Below are 21,339 nucleotides of genomic sequence, written 5' to 3'. Positions count from 1 at the left end.
AGAAATGACATGGATGGTGAACCACCAACAGCAGAGATGACATAGATGGTGAACCACCAACAGCAGAGATGACATGGATGGTGAACCACCAACAGCAGAGATGACATGGATGGTGAACCACCAACAGCAGAGATGACATGACATGGATGGTGAACCACCAACAGCAGAGATGACATGGATGGTGAACCACCAACAGCAGAGATGACATAGATGGTGAACCACCAACAGCAGAGATGACATGGATGGTGAACCACCAACAGCATGACATGGATGGTGAACCACCAACAGCAGAGATGACATGGATGGTGAACCACCAACAGCAGAGATGACATGAACTACCAAGATGGTGAACCACCAACAGATGACATAGATGGTGATGACATGACAGATGGTGAACCACCAACAGTGGAGATGACATGGATGGTGACCCACCAACAGCAGAAATTACATGGATGGTGAACCACCAACAGCAGAGATGACATAGATGGTGACCCACCAACAGCAGAAATGACATGGATGGTGAACCACCAACAGCAGAGATGACATGGATGGTGAACCACCCAGCAGAGATGACATACATAGATGGTGAACCACCAACAGAGAGATGACATGGATGGTGAACCACCAACAGCAGAGATGACATAGATGGTGAACCACCAACAGCAGAGATGACATGGATGGTGAACCACCAACAGCAGAGATGACATGGATGGTGACCCACCAACAGCAGAAATGACATGGATGGTGAACCACCAACAGCAGAGATGACATAGATGGTGACCCACCAACAGCAGAGATGACATAGATGGTGAACCACCAACAGCAGAGATGACATAGATGGTGAAACACCAACAGCAGAGATCACATGGATGGTGAAACACCAACAGCAAATGACATAGATGGTGAACAACCAACAGTGGAGATGACAAAGATGATGAACCACCAACAGCAAAGAGGACATGGATGGTGAACTACCAACAGCAGAGATCACATAGATGGTGAACCACCAACAGCAGAGATCACATGGATGGTGAACCACCAACAGCAGAAATGACATGGATGGTGAACCACCAACAGCAGAGAAGACATGGATGGTGACCCACCAACAGCAGAAATGACATGGATGGTGAACCACCAACAGCAGAGATGACATAGATGGTGACCCACCAACAGCAGAGATGACATAGATGGTGAACCACCAACAGCAGAGATGACATAGATGGTGAAACACCAACAGCAGAGATCACATGGATGGTGAAACACCAACAGCAAATGACATAGATGGTGAACAACCAACAGTGGAGATGACAAAGATGATGAACCACCAACAGCAAAGAGGACATGGATGGTGAACTACCAACAGCAGAGATCACATAGATGGTGAACCACCAACAGCAGAGATCACATGGATGGTGAACCACCAACAGTGGAGATGACATAGATGGTGAACCACCAACAGTGGAGATTACATGGATGGTGAACCACCAACAGTGGAGATGACATCGATGGTGAACCACCAACAGCAGATCACATGGATGGTGAACCACCAACAGTGGAGATGACATGGATGGTGAACCACAAACAGCAGATGACATAGATGGTGAACCATAAACAGCAGAGATCACATGGATGGTGAAACACCAACAGTGGAGATGACATGGATGGTGAACCACAAACAGTGGAGATGACATGGATGGTGAACCACCAACAGTGGAGATGACATGGATGGTGAACCACCAACAGCAGATGACATAGATGGTGAACCACCAACAGCAAAGATCACATGGATGGTGAACCACCAACAGCAGAGATCACATGGATGGTGAACCACCAACAGCAAATGACATAGATGGTGAACAACCAACAGTGGAGATGACAAAGATGATGAACCACCAACAGCAGAGAGGACATGGATGGTGAACTACCAACAGCAGAGATCACATAGATGGTGAACCACCAACAGCAGAGATCACATGGATGGTGAACCACCAACAGTGGAGATGCCATGGATGGTGAACCACCAACAGTGGAGATGACATGGATAGTGAACCACAAACAGTGGAGATGACATGGATGGTGAACCACAAACAGTGGAGATGACATAGATGGTGAACCACCAACAGCAAAGATCACATGGATGGTGAACCACAAACAGCAGATGACATAGATGGTGAACCACCAACAGCAAAGATCACATGGATGGTGAACCACCAACAGTGGAGATGACATAGATGGTGAACCACCAACAGCAAAGATGACATGGAAGTAAACCACCAACAGCAGAGATGGCATAGATGGTGAACCACCAACAGTTTAGACAATATGGATGCTGAACCACCAACATCAGAGATTACATGGAAGTGAACCACCAACAGTTTAGACAATATGGATGGTGAACCACCAACAGCGGAGGTGACACGGAAGTGAACCACCAACAGCGGAGATGAACTTTCTCTGTTAATCAGGCTCTCCTGTTTCCTATCTCAGACTTGAAACTGAATTAATTCAGGTAAAGACTAGATACACATCACCCAAAGTACTTTAGAAACGTCAACGCTTTATTTCAACAGTCTGCACATAAGCCATTGTCTTCCTGGCAATAGAGTGAAAGCGGAATTGTTTTCCCTGTAATTTCAAACCTTGGTAAATGTGACTCGTCTAAGCCACATACACAGTTGATGCATGCACCCAGGCCCTGTTAACTCGGCTCGCCACTGTTCATGATCAAATATCAAATCTAATGGTATTACTGATGTCTTATACTTCTTAAAGCATTAATCATGCTTTCCCAACACCGACCAGCGGGGATAAATTATTGATGAAAGGAAGAGGCAATTTAGATGTATTTGTTCCCCCGTAATGTCCGCGGGCAGCTCCCTAAATAAGCCATGATCACAGGGCACTCTATGTCCATTGGGTGCTGACAGGTAGTAGGTGGGTTGACGAGTGCAGGTCGGCGAGACATTGACGACAGGTAGACAGGTGCATTCCGGCAAATGTATGTCTTTGATATTGATACTTGTAAGGAGTTTAGGCGGAATGGTGCATGCAAGAAAGTCTCAGGTAAATCTCAGTATCAGAACATTAACCTGTCACTGCCTACAGGTACAGCCAGGTATACAGGTGCACACAGGTCCATCTACCTGGTTGTGTGCTGGTCAACAGATGACCACTTGTAAATCTACCTGATGGTGTGTGGATATAAAGGTGAATGTACATGTGATGTTTTGGCATACAGGTGCACATAGGTTGATGTTTTGGCATACAGGTGCACATAGGTAGATCTACCTGGTACTGTCTATAGGTTCAGCCAGGTGTACAGGTGCACATAGGTAGATCTACCTGGTACCGTCTACAGGTACAGCCAGGTGTACAGGTGCACATAGGTAGATCTACCTGGTACCGTCTACAGGTACAGCCAGGTGCACAGGTGCACATAGGTAGATCTACCTGGTACCGTCTACAGGTACAGCCAGGTGTACAGGTGCACATAGGTAGATCTACCTGGTACCGTCTACAGGTACAGCCAGGTGTACAGGTGCACATAGGTAGATCTACCTGGTACCGTCTACAGGTACAGCCAGGTGCACATAGGTAGATCTACCTGGTACCGTCTACAGGTACAGCCAGGTGTACAGGTGCACATAGGTAGATCTACCTGGTACCGTCTACAGGTACAGCCAGGTGTACAGGTATACAGGTGCACATAGGTAGATCTACCTGGTACCGTCTACAGGTACAGCCAGGTGTACAGGTGCACATAGGTAGATCTACCTGGTACCGTCTACAGGTACAGCCAGGTGCACAGGTGCACATAGGTCTACCTACCTAATTGTGTGCTGGTCAACATATGACCACTGGTGGGGTTTTGACATGAAGGTGTATCTACATATGTGTTCGCATACAGGTGTACACAGGTAGACCTACCTTGTGATATGCTGGCATACAGGTAAATATACCTTGTATTGAGTTGATATATCACTTTAATATTGAGAACTATTATTACAGTTCCATAAGGTAAATCTACCTGGCACTGTTACACAGGTTCACAGTGGCAAATATGTCTGGCTCTATTTGTTATACAGGTGCACTCAGGTAACTTTGACTAGTACTGTGTTGTCATACAGGTGCATACAGGTAAATCTACCTGATACTGTTTTGTAATACAGGTGTACAATAGTAAATTATGGTTTCTGTTTAGATTTTAAATCTTTCCCCATGCCTCACTATCCCCCTTGAGTGCTGAATCCCATTTGATGAAACAGACGTTCCATGATGCTATTTAACCGGATTTCTCGATTACCTGATATAAGTGACTTCTTTGAGAGGCATTTAGCAGTTGGGGTAGTAAGGAAGGATATATGGATGAACATAATGTTATAATTGATATATCTTACTGTAACAGAGCACCAAGAACATAATAAATATGCCATTTTCATCTATCACTTTCCTATTACCTATCACCCACACTTATCGTCATGACCATATCACCCCAGTATTACAGTCTCTACACTGGCTCCCCATCTCTGCAAGAATTACCTTCAAAATCCTCATTCTGACTCATGACTGCCTCTACAACGATAACTGTCCCGACTATCTGAAACATCTTGTCTCCGTGTATGTACCCCAGCGAAGTCTCCGATCCTCCTCTGACTCTCTCCTCACCCAACACAGATCTCCAAACTAACTGTCTGACCGAGCCTTCTCCTGTGCCAGCCCTAAACTGTGGAACTCTCTTCCAAAGGGAATCAGGAACACTTCATCGAAAGAAACTTTTAAATCTCTGCTAAAGACCCATCTATTCACTGCTGCCTTTCTGTAAAGTTATATGAACTATTTCCTTCCTCAATATTGTCATAGCGCCACTGAGCATCTCTATGGTGGATATTAGGCGCTTTATAAATATATTATTATTATTATTACATGGACATTTCCCCATTACGTGGATCTCACCATCACTTCCCTACTAAATGGATCTCCATATTACTTTCCTATTACTTGAATCTCTGTTACACTTCCATATTAAATGGATCTAATACTTCTCCATAACACTTCCCCATTATGTGGATCTCCCCAATACGTGGATCTCCCCATCACGTCCCCAATACGTGGATCTCCCCATCAAGTGGATCTCCCCATCACGTCCAGCATTACGTGGATCTCACTGTCACTCCCCAATTACCTGGTCCTCACCATAACTTACCCATTACATGGATCTCCATAATACTTTAATATTACTTGGATTTCATCGTCACTTCCCTATAATGTGGATCTCTTTTACACTTCCCCATTACGTGAATCTCACAAACATGTCCCCATTACATGGTCTTCACTATCACATCCCATTACATTGCATGAAAACTACAGAAAATACAAGGGAATTGTTGAATTTGCCATCAAAGATGGTTTCCGTGAACACATGATGAATGATGTACACACAGATTTCCAAAAATGCAAATACTCTGTCATAATCAGCACCTGAGAAATACTGACATCAGGAACGATGTCCAATCATTAATAAAGGCGGCTTTATTCAACACTGGGAGTAGTCAATCATCGGACACAGTTCTTACCAAACATTAACATCTGAAAGTCAAAATCGATACATGAAGCATACAAAAGGTGGAAATCGGCAATAACTCATGCCCAAGGGAGGTAATTAGTGAGAATAAATAATCCTCCACAACAAAAATTGAATCAATGTTTATCATATGGAAAAGACAAGGTGTCAAGGCAAACAGTGCATGTTTCATCTGGCAACAGTCATACCCAGGATGTTCACCAAACAATTTCAGCGATCACCAGGGTCACAGTCAATTGGAAATATATTATTACATCCATGAGCAAAGAACATGTTCTTATCAACAGGCAAAATGAATGTTTTTGTCAGAAACAGTTCAGGTTTCGCCAATTTGAGCTTGAAGATGCTAATGGGAAAAGTTGGTTTTACCCATCCAAGCCCAGGTTTAGGTGAACGCTGTAACAAGATAAGCTATCACTGCTCTGTTGCTGCTTTGAGAGAGAATGTCGGTGTATGTTCATAAGAGAAGGTAAATCTGCCTGGTGTTCTGAGGTCATACTTAGTCAAAGAGGTAAATCTACCTGGTGTTCTGAGGGCATACTGAGTCACAGAGCTAAATCTACCTGGTGACCTGCTGGCATACTGAGACACACAGGTACATCTACCTGGTGTTCTGAGGGCATACTGAGTCACAGAGCTAAATCTACCTGGTGACCTGCTGTCATACTGAGACACACGGGTTAATCTACCTGGTGACCTGCTGGCATACTGAGACACACGGGTTAATCTACCTGGTGACCTGCTGGCATACTGAGACACACAGGTGACCTACTGGCATACTGAGACACACAGGTTAATCTACCTGGTGACCAGCTGGCATAATGAGACGTGCAGGTAAATCTACCTGTGGCCTGCTGGCATACTGAGACATGCAGGTAAATCTACCTGTGGCCTGCTGGCATACTGAGACACAGGTAAATCTATCTGGTGACCTACTGGCATACTGAGACACATAGGGTTCATCTACCTGGTGACCTGCTAGCATACTGAGACACACGGGTTAATCTACCTGGTGACCTGCTGGCATACTGAGACACGCAGGTAAATCTGCCTGGTGACCTGCTAGCATACTGAGACACAGGTAAATCTATCTGGTGACCTGCTGGCATACTGAGACACGCAGGTAAATCTGCCTGGTGACCTGCTGGCATACTGAGACACAGGTAAATCAATCTGGTGACCTGCTAGCATACTGAGACACACAGGTAAATCTGCCTCTTCACTGAATCAAGACGTTGGTGTAAAGTCTGTTGATGAGGGAAGAACCTCTTAAATAATTGAATATGGATGTTGGTGTAAAGTCTAATCATGGGGGAAAACCCTTTTAATTCATTGAATCACATTGTTTGCATAAAGCCTGTTTGACATAAAGTCCTGTTGCTATAATGGACTAGACAGTCGTACAGCTGTTCATGATAGATGTTGGTTGGTCTTGACCGGGCCCATTCCAATCAGGAAGGTAAGACCTATCAACAGGTGTCAGTTCGGGAGGAATAATACAAAAATCCTTACCTCCTGATTGGCTGATGCTAATTCCTCTTCTAACTGGGCCACTCTTTCCAATGCGACCCGTAGCCGTTCTCGAACCTGCAAGTCAGAATCAAAGTATAAGTTATTATTGGTGCGATGTCTTAATAATTGGCACACATTCTTATCCCTAAAAAGAGAGTCTTTATCAAAACCATTAACTGAAGGTTTTGAGACAAAATGTAAACACAAAGAAAAAGGCAATCATGTTGCTTTACATTCTCTCTACCACAGTCAAAGCAGGGTGAGTGAGTTTAGTTTTACGCCGCACTCAGCAATATTCCAGCTAATATGGCGGCAGTCTGTAAATAATCGAGTTTGGACCAGACAATCCAGTCATCAACAGCATAAGCATCGACCTGCACAATTGGGAACCGATCACATGTGTCAACTAAGTAAGTGAGCCTGACCACCAGATCCCATTAGTCGCCTCTTACGACAAGCATGGGTTACTGAAGATCTTCACGGGAGTCAAAGAAGGGTAATCCAAACACCAGCAAACCTGTCCGAATTCAACTAACACCAAAGACATTTTGTTAAGATGAAGTGTTAATTTCTATATCTGTTGTAAAGTACTGACTTGAATCATGATACAATATGTGAGTGAGTGAGTTTGGTTTTACGCTGCTAGTCTGTTTCACAGTCCCTGAACCAAATTATTTGCCCTACTGCCCAGCCCTATCTGCAATGCTGAAGCCCTAAATAAAGCAAGTCTAGATTTCCTCAGGTTCTGAATCTCTGGTCTCCCTGGGGCTCCTTTTCAATTCAAATGGGCTTGTTCGCTACTATCAAAATTATATATATTCAGAGAGTAAGCGTTAGCCTAGCAATATTCAAGCAATATCACAGTAGGGGATACCAGAAATGGCTTCACACATTGCACCTATGTGAATAATCGAACCTGGGACTTCGGCGTGACGAGCGAACACATTAGCCACTAGGCTACCCCACCGCGCCAATACAATATGTATGGCAATAAATACATTGTGTTGTTTTAATGTGAGATTTTCCATGTTCCACTCAGCTTGGTTAGCAAAAGTTGTTGTCAGCCTGTCTCTAGTTAACTTGCATGGCTGGTACATTCAGGATGCTTCTAATTGCATCATGAAATCAGACTTGTCATTTTGATTCTTGACAGATGGAAAGTTAATTCTAAACCGAGTAGTTATTAGGTGAGATAACGAAAAACTTTGAACTGAAATTGATATAGAACTAAATGATGATCTGACACATGGGTAGGATGAAGGATATTGTACTGACAAAAATAAAATATTGAAAATTAAAAATCTGAAACTTTCTACTTGAAACACAAAAGTTGCCATTGATGTACAGAGTTGTAAATTTAATTCATTTATATTTAATTCCAATAAAATGAATCAGTTGTGTATTTTATGCCACTTTTAACAAAACCACAGTGGTAAACACCACAAACTGACTTCACACTATGTACCATGTGGGGAATTGAACCTGGACCTTTGGCATGGTGAGCGAACGCTTTAACCACAAAGCTACACCATCCCTCTTAGGAAATAAAGATTCAAGTTTGTTTAAATTTAAGAATTTGCTTTTCAAAGAAGTTAGTGTCAACATGACCCGTTGGCTCCGGCACAAAGCCAATCAAGCCGTAGTCCGAGTCTGTGTTGTTTCAAGATGGTTGCGTTGACTGATGCCAAGATTAACAAGTTGTGTGCAATGTAACAACCCAGATGACCAAATGCGATCATCAATCTTGCCCAGTGCTGCATATCAGCTGTCTTAGAGAATTCCATCCAAATGGCAAGACTACATCTACTTTCAAGGTGTACACAATGGAACAGCTTAATGCCAGAATCTGCTTACATGGCGCCCTGTCAGTTCAAAGGCTTTTGAAAATGGGGATCTTACACTTCCATCGTCAGTTTCATGGCTATCAAGAACCACCAACAGAATCTTATGTAACAGTGAGTTAGCATCTTCCTTCCTGCTCAACACCAGCAACGGTTCAATAAAAGGCTCATCAGGAAACTGAAACATCGTTTTAAGGCCCACTGTAGATAATATATTTTGAGACAATCTTGTTTTCAAAGCTAACAGTAAGAGCCTATTATGCTTTCAAACAAATTTATTAGAACACTTAGACATTTTTTGCTTTTTAGGACGGCTCCAGTTTTATGTCCAATACACTGTTGAATAGATTACTTATCATTCATGTTATGGACTAAGCTTTTGCTACATGATTCCATACGCATTACTGGAAACAAAAATACCTGTACTATGTTTAAATCAGACAACCAGGCTTGCCAGATTCAATTAGTTTCAAGGCAGTTCAAACTTTTAAGACCATTTAAGGCACATTGTAAATCAAAGGTCTTGTCAAAGCCAGACTACCAAATCCAAGGCTTTTTGAAGGCAATCTTGTGACAAGAATGGCAATAAGAATGCTGGAAAAGGTCAAACTTAAATTTCTGAAATTTTGCCAATAGTTTGAACTTCCAAGTCTCAGAAAAAAGTTTTTGACAATAAATTAACTCTTTTTGTCTGAAATATAATTATTCTAGAGCAAAAGCTCCTACAAGTACTGCAGAAGGACATATTGGGAATTATGCATGTCCTACTTCAGCCTATCCCAAAACAGTAACTTGACATTTAATGTCATTTCAATGACTGGTTTATCTATGGTGAAATGAAATGAACATATGCTAGTGGCTTGAAATAAGGACAATATTGGGATGAGGATTCTGACACAGGTAAGGGAAGCAACTCTGCACATTGCATAGCTATGCAATCAACTACTGATTCACTATGTAGCAATACTTATAAGAACAAAATAATCAAACTTAACATGGCTCTGAACAGACAGAGAAGTGCGAACCAACAAACTAATGGCTTAAACTCATACTGAAAGTCTGCAACGAACAAGATTCTGCAAAGATCTGTGAAAGTAGTCCTCCACCCCTCCGTGCAATGGCAACCAAAGAACTAGATTCAATCAATACCCACAGCGAGGTTTATAAATCAGGTAGTCCAACAACATTACTACAAGATTATCCTAATTGCAGAGGGATAAAGAAATTTCTATTTTCGACTTGCAATTCTCAATAGAAGAATCAGGGGACATTATCGAGCACACTCCAGTGCAGGAGATACATAGATGACAGTCTGATATTAAAATCTTTCAATCCATGGAATTTAATTTACTCCGATTGTCTGATGCCCCCGACAGCTGGGAAAATGCTTCCTCCGGCTACTTTCCTGAAAATTTGTTTTCTCAACAAGTTTGTGTCATAGGTATATAATCATCTTTATTGATTTCATTCATATCCATATTGGGTGAGTGAGATGAGCTAAACACTGATTTGTTTGAGTGAGTGAGTGAGTGAGTGAGTGAGTGAGTGAGTGAGTGAGTGAGTGAGTGAGTGAGTGAGAGTGAGTGAGTGAGTGAGTGAGTGGCGTTTCATACTCATTTAAGAATCTGTTAGTCGAGTTTTTCACTTCTTGTAATGGCAGTTCAGTTATAGTGAATGGGTAAGTTTCTGCTCCTAGAGAGAGCACTTGGGTTACAGTGATGAGTGAGTTGTCTGCTCCAATTAAGAGCACTTCAGTTCTCATTAATGAGAGTGTTTGTTTTTTTGTCTTTTGTTTACAAACTAGGGCTGTAATCAGGGTGAATGTGGGAGTCTATCCACAATCATTGAATCCATTGAATCTACTAAGGGATACAACTCTGCATATTTCTGAATTTGAGGATCTTTTCATATTTCAAACTCATGCATGACCAGGTCATTGGGACTAGTTTCAGGATATGTACCAACTGGTAAAAGCAAACCCAGATCATCTGCAAGATAAATAAAAACATCAACCATTATGCTACTGAACTCTTCTATTTTGATCCATTGTTTGCACTTAGATGACACCATCTTGTTTAATCTTGTCTGTCATCATCAACATCTGTTTCCCATGGACCGATGACCACAAACGTCAATTGCACCTAACACAGCAGGCTGTCATCCACCACAATTCCCCCCTGACCAATCACATATTGATCAGAGATTCCGCCAACACAATACTAAAACCACATCCACCTCGTCCATGCTGACCCATAACTGATGGATCAGCAAATTACTGGCCATCGATTCCTGATGACCACTGTCTCAGAAATCAATGTTCAGGATGATCTGATCGGTCAACCGATAAAAATGTCTTTTGATCAGGACTACTCTTTCAATTAATGAACAAATATGAAATACTGTGTCCATGAAACAACAATCCTCTTCACCATGTCAGCGCCTGGTCAAGAAGCTTGAATTCAATATTGAACGTCATGTTTTCCTAGACAGGGGAATTTAGGTCAATTACGTTTAATCCAACTTTACATGATCACACTTTGAAAAAGATGCATTAGTTCACAAAGATAGATAAAGAGCATAGATGATAAAGAGCGAATTGGCTGTGTTCCCAGAAGAAATAATTCCAGACAAACATTTCTGACTTTTAGCCGATTCTTGAGTTAAACTGCACAAACAGCCGAGTGAAATTAGTTTGAAAATGTCACTTGCACGAAGTGCGCATAATTCTTAGCATGACACAATCATCATTAGAGGCAGCCCTGCCTCGCGTGTTGTTTTAGGCCAATCAAGGACACTTCAGAGAGCTTTCTCCATGACATTAACCGCTAAGCTGTGGAAACAATGGAGGCCGGGGAAACGCAAAGAATAAGACGACATCAAATTGACATGGCAATTGGCTCCACTTGGAAATGTCTGGGGCACCATATTATAACATGGAAAACTGATGACGATAGTTTTATTGTATACACCAAAAGATAAATCTCCCCCTTGGAAATATAACATTTTACATCATTTTTTCTGATCATCAGGTCAACTTGTTTGGTCTTAGATCAAATAGCCTGCCTTACATTTGTCAAAAAGGACAAAAAGGATAAAAAGACATATTAAAGTAAAAGGACAAAATCGAAACTGAAACTTGAAACTCAAAGTTATCAAGATTTAATTATATACTTCAAATCATTGACAGAAATCTGTTTCAGCAGCTGAACTTAATCAGAAAGATAGAAGGGTGACATAATAAATTGGCATGGTAAAATTTGTTTCCTTGATGTGTTGATTATCAAAATTAATTGTTTATTATGTACTTATTGACCATCATATCTCCCAAAAAAATTCCTCAAGTTGTCCCAAAGATGTAGTGAGTAAGGTTTTAAGCCGCATTTAGCAATATTCCAGCAATATCAAGGCAGGGGACACCAGAAATGGGCTTAACATTGTACCCATGTGGGGAATTGAAACCGGGTCTTCGGGCAGACCCTTTAACCACTAAGCTACCCAATTGCACATAGATTATTAAAATGACTGACTGAGTGAATGAGTGAGTGAGTGTGAGAAAGACTGAGTGAGAGTGAAAGTGATTGGGATGGTGGGTTGGTGGGTGCTTGAGTGAGTGAATGAGTGAGTGAGTGAGTGAAAGTTGAATTCCTTTCCGACTGCACCAGTTTCTGCTGATCAGTAACATGGCTGATGTTTATGTATTGACTGAACTTTCTTCATCTTACAGTATCACCAATCACAGACAGAAAGCCTATCTACTGTCTTCCAACAAGACGAGGGATCGGATTTATTGTCAATATAGCATCATCAGCTTGTGGAACTGTGGTATAATTCTCTGTTAGAGAAAAAATACTTTTCCAACCCTCAACTCTTGCAATACATGTTTGAAAAAAATTCTCAATTCATTAGTTAAGCAACAAAGATTTCACACAAGGCGCTATGAGGACTTCAGATCAAAGCCAGCGACCCCCTTCAAGGGACAGCATATAAATCTTGTTCTAACAATCCTAGGGAGCACAGAATTATTGAATCCCCATTTTTACAACTTTCAAGTAGCAACATGGCATGGAAGAAGATTAAGTGAGCTATGAATCTCTATAAAAGAATTGAATCCATTAGCAAATAAACAATCAAAATCACGATAAGTCGTTTAAAAAGCCCTCTACCTAACAACGCTATCTTGACCTTTCAAAACGGTGTGAGTGAATGTTGTTTCATGCATTCAATACTCTGGCAGCAATACATCATGGCTGCATATATTTGTTTGTTGTTTGCGCTGCACTTATTTTCCACCTTATTCAGGTTTTACTGCAGTGGGGTTGTCTAGTGGTTAAAGTTTTAACTCCTCAGGTTAAGACCCAGGTTCGATTCCCCACAGGGGTACAAGATTTGTGTCCCCCACTGTGACATTGATAGAATATTGCTAAAAGTGGCATAAAACTAAACTCACTCAGTCGTGTTGTGTCGTCAATGGAGCTGCATGTTTAAATGTGTTTAAAATCTGTTAATGTGGATCTTTTCATATACTTACATACCCGTTAAGGTCCGGGTTAGAATACTGGCCTTCAGTAACACATGCTTGTCGTAAGAGGCGACAACGGGATCGGGTGGTCAGGCTCGCTGACTTGGTTGATACATATCATCGTATCCCAATTGCGCAGATTGATGTTCATGTTATTTGATCACTGGATTTTCTGGTCCAGACTCGATTATTTCAGACTGCCGCCATATAGCTGGAATATTGCTGAGTGCGGCGTAAAACTAAACTCACTCACTCACTCACAAATGTGCACACTAACAATCAAGTTGGTTGGTTGTTTAACGCTGCACTCAGCAATATTCCAGCTATATGGCGGCAGTGGTCTGTAAATAATCGAGTGTGTCAACCAAGTCAGCGAGCCTGACCATCCGAACCCGTTAGCTGCCTCTTACGACAAGCATGGGTTACTGAAAAGTTCTAATTTCTACACTACAAAGAGGTTTCACATTTAGTTATAAAGAGTGATTTTTACACCGCAACTCCTCACAACGTTTTTCAATTTGAACACCAACTAAACACCTCACATTTGAACACCAAGTATACATAGACTTTATATTCTGAACACTGAGACACTTATACGACAGAACAGCAAAAAACAACATTTGAAAACCTACTCACTGAGTGAGTTGGGTTTTACACCGCTTTTAGCAATATTCAAGCAATATCACAGTCGAGGACACCAGAAATGGGCTTCACACAATGTACCCAAGTGGGGAATTAAACCTGGGTCTTCGGCGTGATGAGTGAACGCCTTAACCACTGTGCTACCCACCCCTTTGAACACCTAGAAAATTATTGACATTTTCCTGCCAAGAAAACATTTAACATTCAAATATGAAAAGTGGGCTCCATGATTTAACACAAGAATTGACTTCACATTGAACCCAGCAGGATTTTGTCAACAACAGCTCAAGTTTGGTCAACAAACACCCACAGATTACCATCAAGAATAAGTGTTGCATCTGGACTCAAAGAATGCTCTTTAGCATGACATTTCCTCTTATGGACGATCTACTGTTATACCCTAAAAGGAAATCAACATGCATTACTCTGCCAAATACTAATTAATTCTTATGGTCTATGTTCAAAGAAACACAACTAAATCATTATCAAAAGAAATATGTGAATATCAAGGCTTTGTCAACATTGCTAAAAATAATTTTTCTGACTTCTGTAAATGTCAAGTTTCCTGCAGCTTATATTCCTCGCTGTCCTTCACAGATGTCATGGGTGCCACATTGATCTTTATTGATTGACTCTTTCCGAAGAATTAAATACCAAGTTGCGATGACAGTTATGCCGTAAGCATGAATTTCGCATGGGTGTCACCTGGTAAATCAGTGATCACAGAGACGTGTCATGGACGTAGATGCTTAATGTCACAACTAATTAGCTGCCTCAAAAAGCTGATAGATATCGGATTCATGTAACGCTTCAGTTTAGGTATCTGTAGAGCATAATGAAACCAAAATAACCCATTCTCCTTGATTGGAATTGTCATATTGTTACATCATTTCATGTGGTTTATCAACCTAGCCTCCTGACAATTACACAGAAATACTTCATCAACATTACTAATATTCACATCCTCACAGAAACGAATAAGGGAACACATGAAAGTACAAGTGTTCCTTTATTTCCAGAATTTTACTCACAGTGCAATACATACCTTGTGAAGAAACCTGGAACAGAATAAAGGAACACTTATAATTTCATGTGTTCCCTTATTTGTTTCCATGAGGATAGCTCTACAAAAGTGATATTATTCCCTATTCTGTTCATTGAACTCGCGCAAAGGATAAAGGAATAATTCAGAATGTCAATTTGGAAATGAAATCATGATCATTTGAACTTCCAACATTTACAAAGAATGTCAAGATGTGAGGTTTTCTAATTTATATCACTTTTGGAGAAGACGCAAATGGAGGACTATATTAAATGGACCAAGGTGTCCAGTGCGTTTGTGACAAAAGCTTGTGCACAATGCATTAAATGTCTGATAAGGGAAGAGAATATCAGCATGGCCATCAACTTGAAATCTGTGAAATGTCTCCACAATAGGCCCTTGACATCAAGCGCAGAAAGTGTCTACCACTCTTCAGCTTGAGAGACAGAAATAGACTCCGCGAGGAAAGACGAAGAGCTCACAACATCAACAACAATCTGTCGCATTTACATTTTCGTTACATCAGAATTACTTTGACCTTATTGGGATGGATAATAATGTAGTCCCTGGCCATTTACTGATTTGACTCAAGCTCCTGATCATGGTACAGCCAAGGGGATTCAGACAAAAATGGTGTTAGTTTTCAATTTCATCGAAATCCATGAAAACCTTAAATCTCCATCCTAAGCGTAAATCTCCAAAATCTTTGTCTTAACAATTCAAATATCATTTAATGTGTGTTCTGATTGATGTTTGATGTCAGTGTTAGAAATACTGATTTAGGGTTAATACTGATTTGGGGTTAATATCAAACATTGTAAAATTTACCATTAGGATTTGACATGGACTTGTTTAATATCAAACATGTCAGCTTCATAGTAGAAGAAAGTCCTAGCATGGCATTAACATATGCAATTTTGTTGATCTCTGCGATGAACATGGGACTTAAACTCTGATAAGTAGATCCTGTTACTACAAAGGGAGGTAACCGTGTATGGGAAAGTGACATCCAGGTCACCCATAACACACAATAATTCTGATATTTACTTCTATTAGTGTTCCCCATATTTTTTTCTCAAAACATGGCATATTATGAAGGAATGCCTTCTTATTCTCCAAAATATACAAATAAAATTAAATCCATAAATACATCTCGCCCAAAAAGAAAGAGTCACCTTAAAACTGATGGCAGAGTCAGAATCCAAGTTGGTGATGAATGAATAAACTCAAACTCTTGACCAAATAAACTCACCAATTATCCAACAGCCAAAAACACTACATGACACCACTTTCATCTTAAAGTTACTGGAGGCCAAACTGAACCATCCTGATAATTACAAACATCCCATAATGTGTTTATTTTTGTAATGTTAGTATAAGATTACCTGGCTCTGACTGCATCAGGCTGACATGGAAGTTTGGAGTTATCTCCCTGTGATGTAACTCTTTATGAAAAAGGTGTGAAAAGTAGCACATGTCACCAGACTGTGAAGTAATTGATGATAAAGGAGATGCAGCCCGATTAAGTTCAAAGGATCTTCCAAGAAACTTATTTCCTTGACTAAAGGAATAATTGGTCAATGTCGTGAAGCTGATTGACAAAAAGGAACAAAGGTGGTACTTCAGTGTCAATTGAATTTCACGACTGAAATTTCTATTTTACTGTCTGTGGTTTATCTTATTAGCAATTCAGTTCCATATTTTCTTCTGTCAAGAGCAGTTATTATTAAATGTTTTGTTTGGAGAATTCCCATTATACTTAAACAGGCGTAGGAGGAATTTTGCATTTACTACTAAAATAAATGTGAAATCCACATGATTTTTATCATAACTTTAGTCAATCTGTCATGATCTGATAAGAACGAAAAGAAAATATCAGGTGTTCTTTTCAATAGTGTACATTCATTGTGTGGTTTCTGTGTGATTATGTGAAATTCTTTGATTTGACTGATCAATCTAGGCTGTGTACTTGGTTCAAAATTAATTTCTGGATTGTGTGTTCAATCTTAAGACAGGTTCTGTATGCTATGTACAAAACAAACAAACACAAAAATCCCCCCAAAAATCATGGTCTCTGAATTTCAGTGCACATACAATCTGCAAAAATGGAAATGATCTGAAAATGAAAAACAACATCAAGCCAAAATTCAACGTTTTGGCACTTACATGGATCTGTCAAGAACCTTCATGCACCATTTGGTCCTACAATGACCTCTATGTTAACTGAACAAGGGATCCCTGGATTCCAATATTCCAGCAAAAAAACTATACCGACTCTCAACAAACACCTTAACTTTGAAACTCTGGTTGCACCTGCGGTAACAACAAAAAACATGTACTCACTTTTTCATCTAAGGCTTTATGATGTTCGAACAGAGACTTGAGAGCCTTGAGCACCTCGACCTCGCTGGAGACTCCTGCTGGAGAAGACGCTTGTCGCTTGACGACGGTCATCCTGAGTGACCGCTCGTGACGAGAGAGACAAGGCACTCGAGGTGCTCCAATAGAAGCTGAAACATGGCAAAGGTTAAAATATGTATGTATAAGTTGTGACAGTGATGTAAACCTAAACACCGTTCTGTAGCTCACCTGGTTATAAACACAGTTCAAAATTGTTTAATGCCACACTCAGCAATATTTCAGCTATATGGCAGCAGTCTGTAAATAATCAAGTCTGGACCAGACAATCCAGTGATCAACAGCATGAGTATCGATCTATGCAATTGGGATACAATGACGTGAGTCAACCAAGTCAGCATGCCTGACCACCCGATCCCATTAGTCGCCTCTTATGACAAGCATGGGTTACTGAAGATGAATTCTAACCTTGATCTTCACGGGTCTGCTCACCTGGGTATAAACACAGTTCCAAATAGGAATGGGTATTGGAGGTTCAGTATATTGTGATACACATTGCCATGTTGGGTGATGTATCACAATATCAGAGGTGCCAACCTTGAATCTAATGAAGGCGGAGTCATGACTGGCTGGAGTCAGGCCCGAGCAGTGGTCAGCTCCACCATTTTGTTTCACTTACATACGGGCTATGACATGCATTCGGAAAAACTTCATGAAACTTTGCCGTCAATAACACGCAATATACACAACCAAGACCCTAAAGATCACACGCTAAGCTTCTGAATTATTTAACCAGTGTTGATTTAAATAAATCACCGGTGACTTATGAAATTGTATACCATAACAAATATTTAGATTTTTTTTCTGAAAAAATCGGGAGTTTTTTAAAGACAAATCGGAGAGCGGATTTTGTATTTGAAAATCAGAGTAACTCCGCCAGAATTGGAGTGGTTGGCATCTCTGCAATATACTGTATAATTCCAAATTTTAATTCAGAAGCAATCTGAAACCTCATTGCATAAACTGAACATCATAAATAGAACAAAACAAGGTGTTAGTGATAATTGCTAACCACATGGCCATCTTTTACATCCGGATACTGTTGACAGAAAGTAGGAATGTGCATGCACATAAGGGAGGTGACTGAGCATTAATTACTTATCTCCGTGGTCATTCACTGTGTACATGAACAATGTGACCTGATTGACTGTTTATCAATGTGCACATGAACAATGTGACCTGATTGACTGTTTATCAATGTGCACATGAACAATGTGACCTGATTGACTGTTTATCAATGTGCACATGAACAATGTGACCTGATTGACTGTTTATCAATGTGCACATAAACAATGTGACCTGATCTGACTGTTTATCAATGTGCACATGGTCAATATAACCTGATTGACTGTTTATCAATGTGCACATGAACAATGTGACCAGATTGACTGACTGTTTATCAATGTGCACATGAACAATGTGACCTGACTGACTGTTTATCAATGTGCACATGAACAATGTGACCTGATTGACAGTCGCAGTCACAAGAACAGTGTTGAGTTGCTCCTGCTATCGGCCACTGGTTTGAGTGACCTCAACTTAATTACGCATCCTAAAACCATTTTCACTGTCATACAACATTATGACATTATTTGTAAATACTAGACGAAATCCACGACTTTACATTTCTAGTTAAATAAGCCAACTGCCGACACTGTTGCAGATCCATTCTCTGTACATCATATACACATTTTCATAGCATGGATGTACACTGCTGTGAAGGGCTGGTACTTGTTGAGAGGCCTCTACACCAGGGTCCCTGCATTGGGTGTTTCATTCATAAATCATGGAATGTTTTGGCATATGCTGTAGCACAAACTTGCCAAGCCGCACATATAGAAGAGTCCCCTCATCAATAATATAGGAAACGTAACAATATAAGTTCTCGAGGTCTAATTTCATCATGGATCCTGGGAGAGACCACCTGACTTGGCTTCTGCCCAAATACGGTCGTTCTTGGACTGCCGTATCACCTCAACAGGACATCTTGGCACCAGTGGTGGAGTGTTCATTATTAGCTTTGGTGGAGAAATCGGCTATGTACTCTTATCTAACTTGATGAAAATACAATTATTTTCATGTTGCAGTGGTTGATGTCTATTGAACATATTTGTACGCCATTTACAACAATGTGGCAAAGACATACAAAAATAATGGTCAAGACCAAATCAAATTACAAATCAAGGCATTTCGTCTTGTCTGAAGGGCAGGGGGATTGCTATTGTTAAAGTATTTCACTCTTTAAGCCAGTGACAAATCCTGGAGTTCCCCACTGGTTACAGTGTATGACGTCTATCCTTTGTTACCTGATCAACGATAAAGCCGATAGTGAAATAATGCTGAAACACTCATAAACCATGGATATCTCACGCAATCTAGTCAAGGGGAGGTTGATCAGTACTAATACAAATTGATAATGAATCTTGTTTGATGCTGCGGTCTGTAATATTCCAGCAATGTCATGAGTGAGTGAGTGAGTGAGTGAGTGAGTTTTACGCTGCTTTTAGCAATATTCCAGCAATATCAAGGTGGGGGACACCAGAAATGGGCTTCACACATTGTACCCATGTGGGGAATATTGAACCTTGGTCTTTGACGTGATGAGTGAACACTTTAACCACTAGGCTACCCCAATGTAGGTAAAGTATGCAAACAATGCAGGGCTGATTAAACCTGTGGCTGATATAATGAGCAATGTCCCGTGTGTTTCAGGGCACTATGGCATATGACTTGTGGCGCCATCAAAGACCAAACCATCCCCACCGTATTTAGTCAGTGAGTGAGTTAGTTTTACACTGCTTTTAGCAATATTCTAGCAACATCACGGCGGGGGACACCAGAAATGGGCTTCACACATTGTACCCATGTGGGGAATCAAACCCGGGTCTTTGGAGTGACAAGCAAACGCTTTAACCACTAACCTACCCCACCGACCGTCATCCTATTTAGAACTACCATAGTAAGACTTTAAATTTGGGGAGTATAAAAGTTATTTTACAGGGCCAAGAGTGAAAAGAGATCACAGGATTCTGAAATAATACATTTCCAATGTGTGGATGATTAAATGTTTCCATGGCAACCAAAATACTAGTCATTAGAATTTATAGAAAAGTGAGTGAGTCTAGTTTTATGCCACACTCAGCAATCTTCAAGCTATATGGCAGCGTTATAGAAAAGTAAAGAGATGAGTTGATGACAAATTGCAATCAAATTATTCATAGCAGCCTCAGATCATCTCCTTGAAGAGAGTGAAAATATATTTAGTTTAGTTTAGTTCAGTTCCCCAAATTCTGGATTATTTAAAACCAAATCCTTTAATCAATCATCATAGGGCCAATTATATTTTGCACTTACTTTAGAAAAATAGTTGTTAAATTATGTGGGTTCTAAGGAACAAAACACAAATTTAAAAATTTCACAGTCCTTTAAGTACAATTATGAAAAGATACCGAAAGACAATACAGATTTTTTTCAGAACAATAAATATTTGCCCGCTTTTATTTTTCACCATTTCTTATGAACAGCCATCATAAAATCGTCTGTGATCAGTTTTTCTCTTGTTTCCATTTAATAAAACTAACCACAAATATAAAGCCTGAAACAATGTCCTTTCATCTTCTGACTGGGGATGTACTTTCCATATATAATTTCACAGAACTTTCTTAAATCTGCTAAAGCCTTCAGGAATATCCTTTCAACATGAGAAATGTCAGTTTCTGTAATGCAATAAAATAAACAATACTCATCTTGACACAGTCATAATGATATGGCGAGCAATTACAAT

At 40.4% G+C, this 21,339-nt stretch overlaps 1 protein-coding gene across 1 annotated transcript in view; it reads right to left on the bottom strand.

Moving 5' to 3' along the window:
* Positions 1-21,339, bottom strand: part of LOC124281769 (liprin-alpha-1-like) — a 138,377-nt gene that overhangs the window by 51,349 nt on the left and 65,689 nt on the right. The window contains 3 exon segments of the mRNA XM_046717743.1: positions 7,094-7,168; positions 17,481-17,615; positions 17,618-17,647. Of these exon segments, the coding sequence (XP_046573699.1) occupies positions 7,094-7,168; positions 17,481-17,615; positions 17,618-17,647 (240 nt within the window).

The sequence above is a fragment of the Haliotis rubra genome, unplaced genomic scaffold (genome assembly GCF_003918875.1).
Source record: "Haliotis rubra isolate DU_JTF1 unplaced genomic scaffold, ASM391887v1 Scf29, whole genome shotgun sequence".
NCBI classification, from domain to species: Eukaryota; Metazoa; Mollusca; class Gastropoda; order Lepetellida; family Haliotidae; genus Haliotis; species Haliotis rubra.
This window is presented reverse-complemented; position numbering and strand designations above follow the sequence as displayed.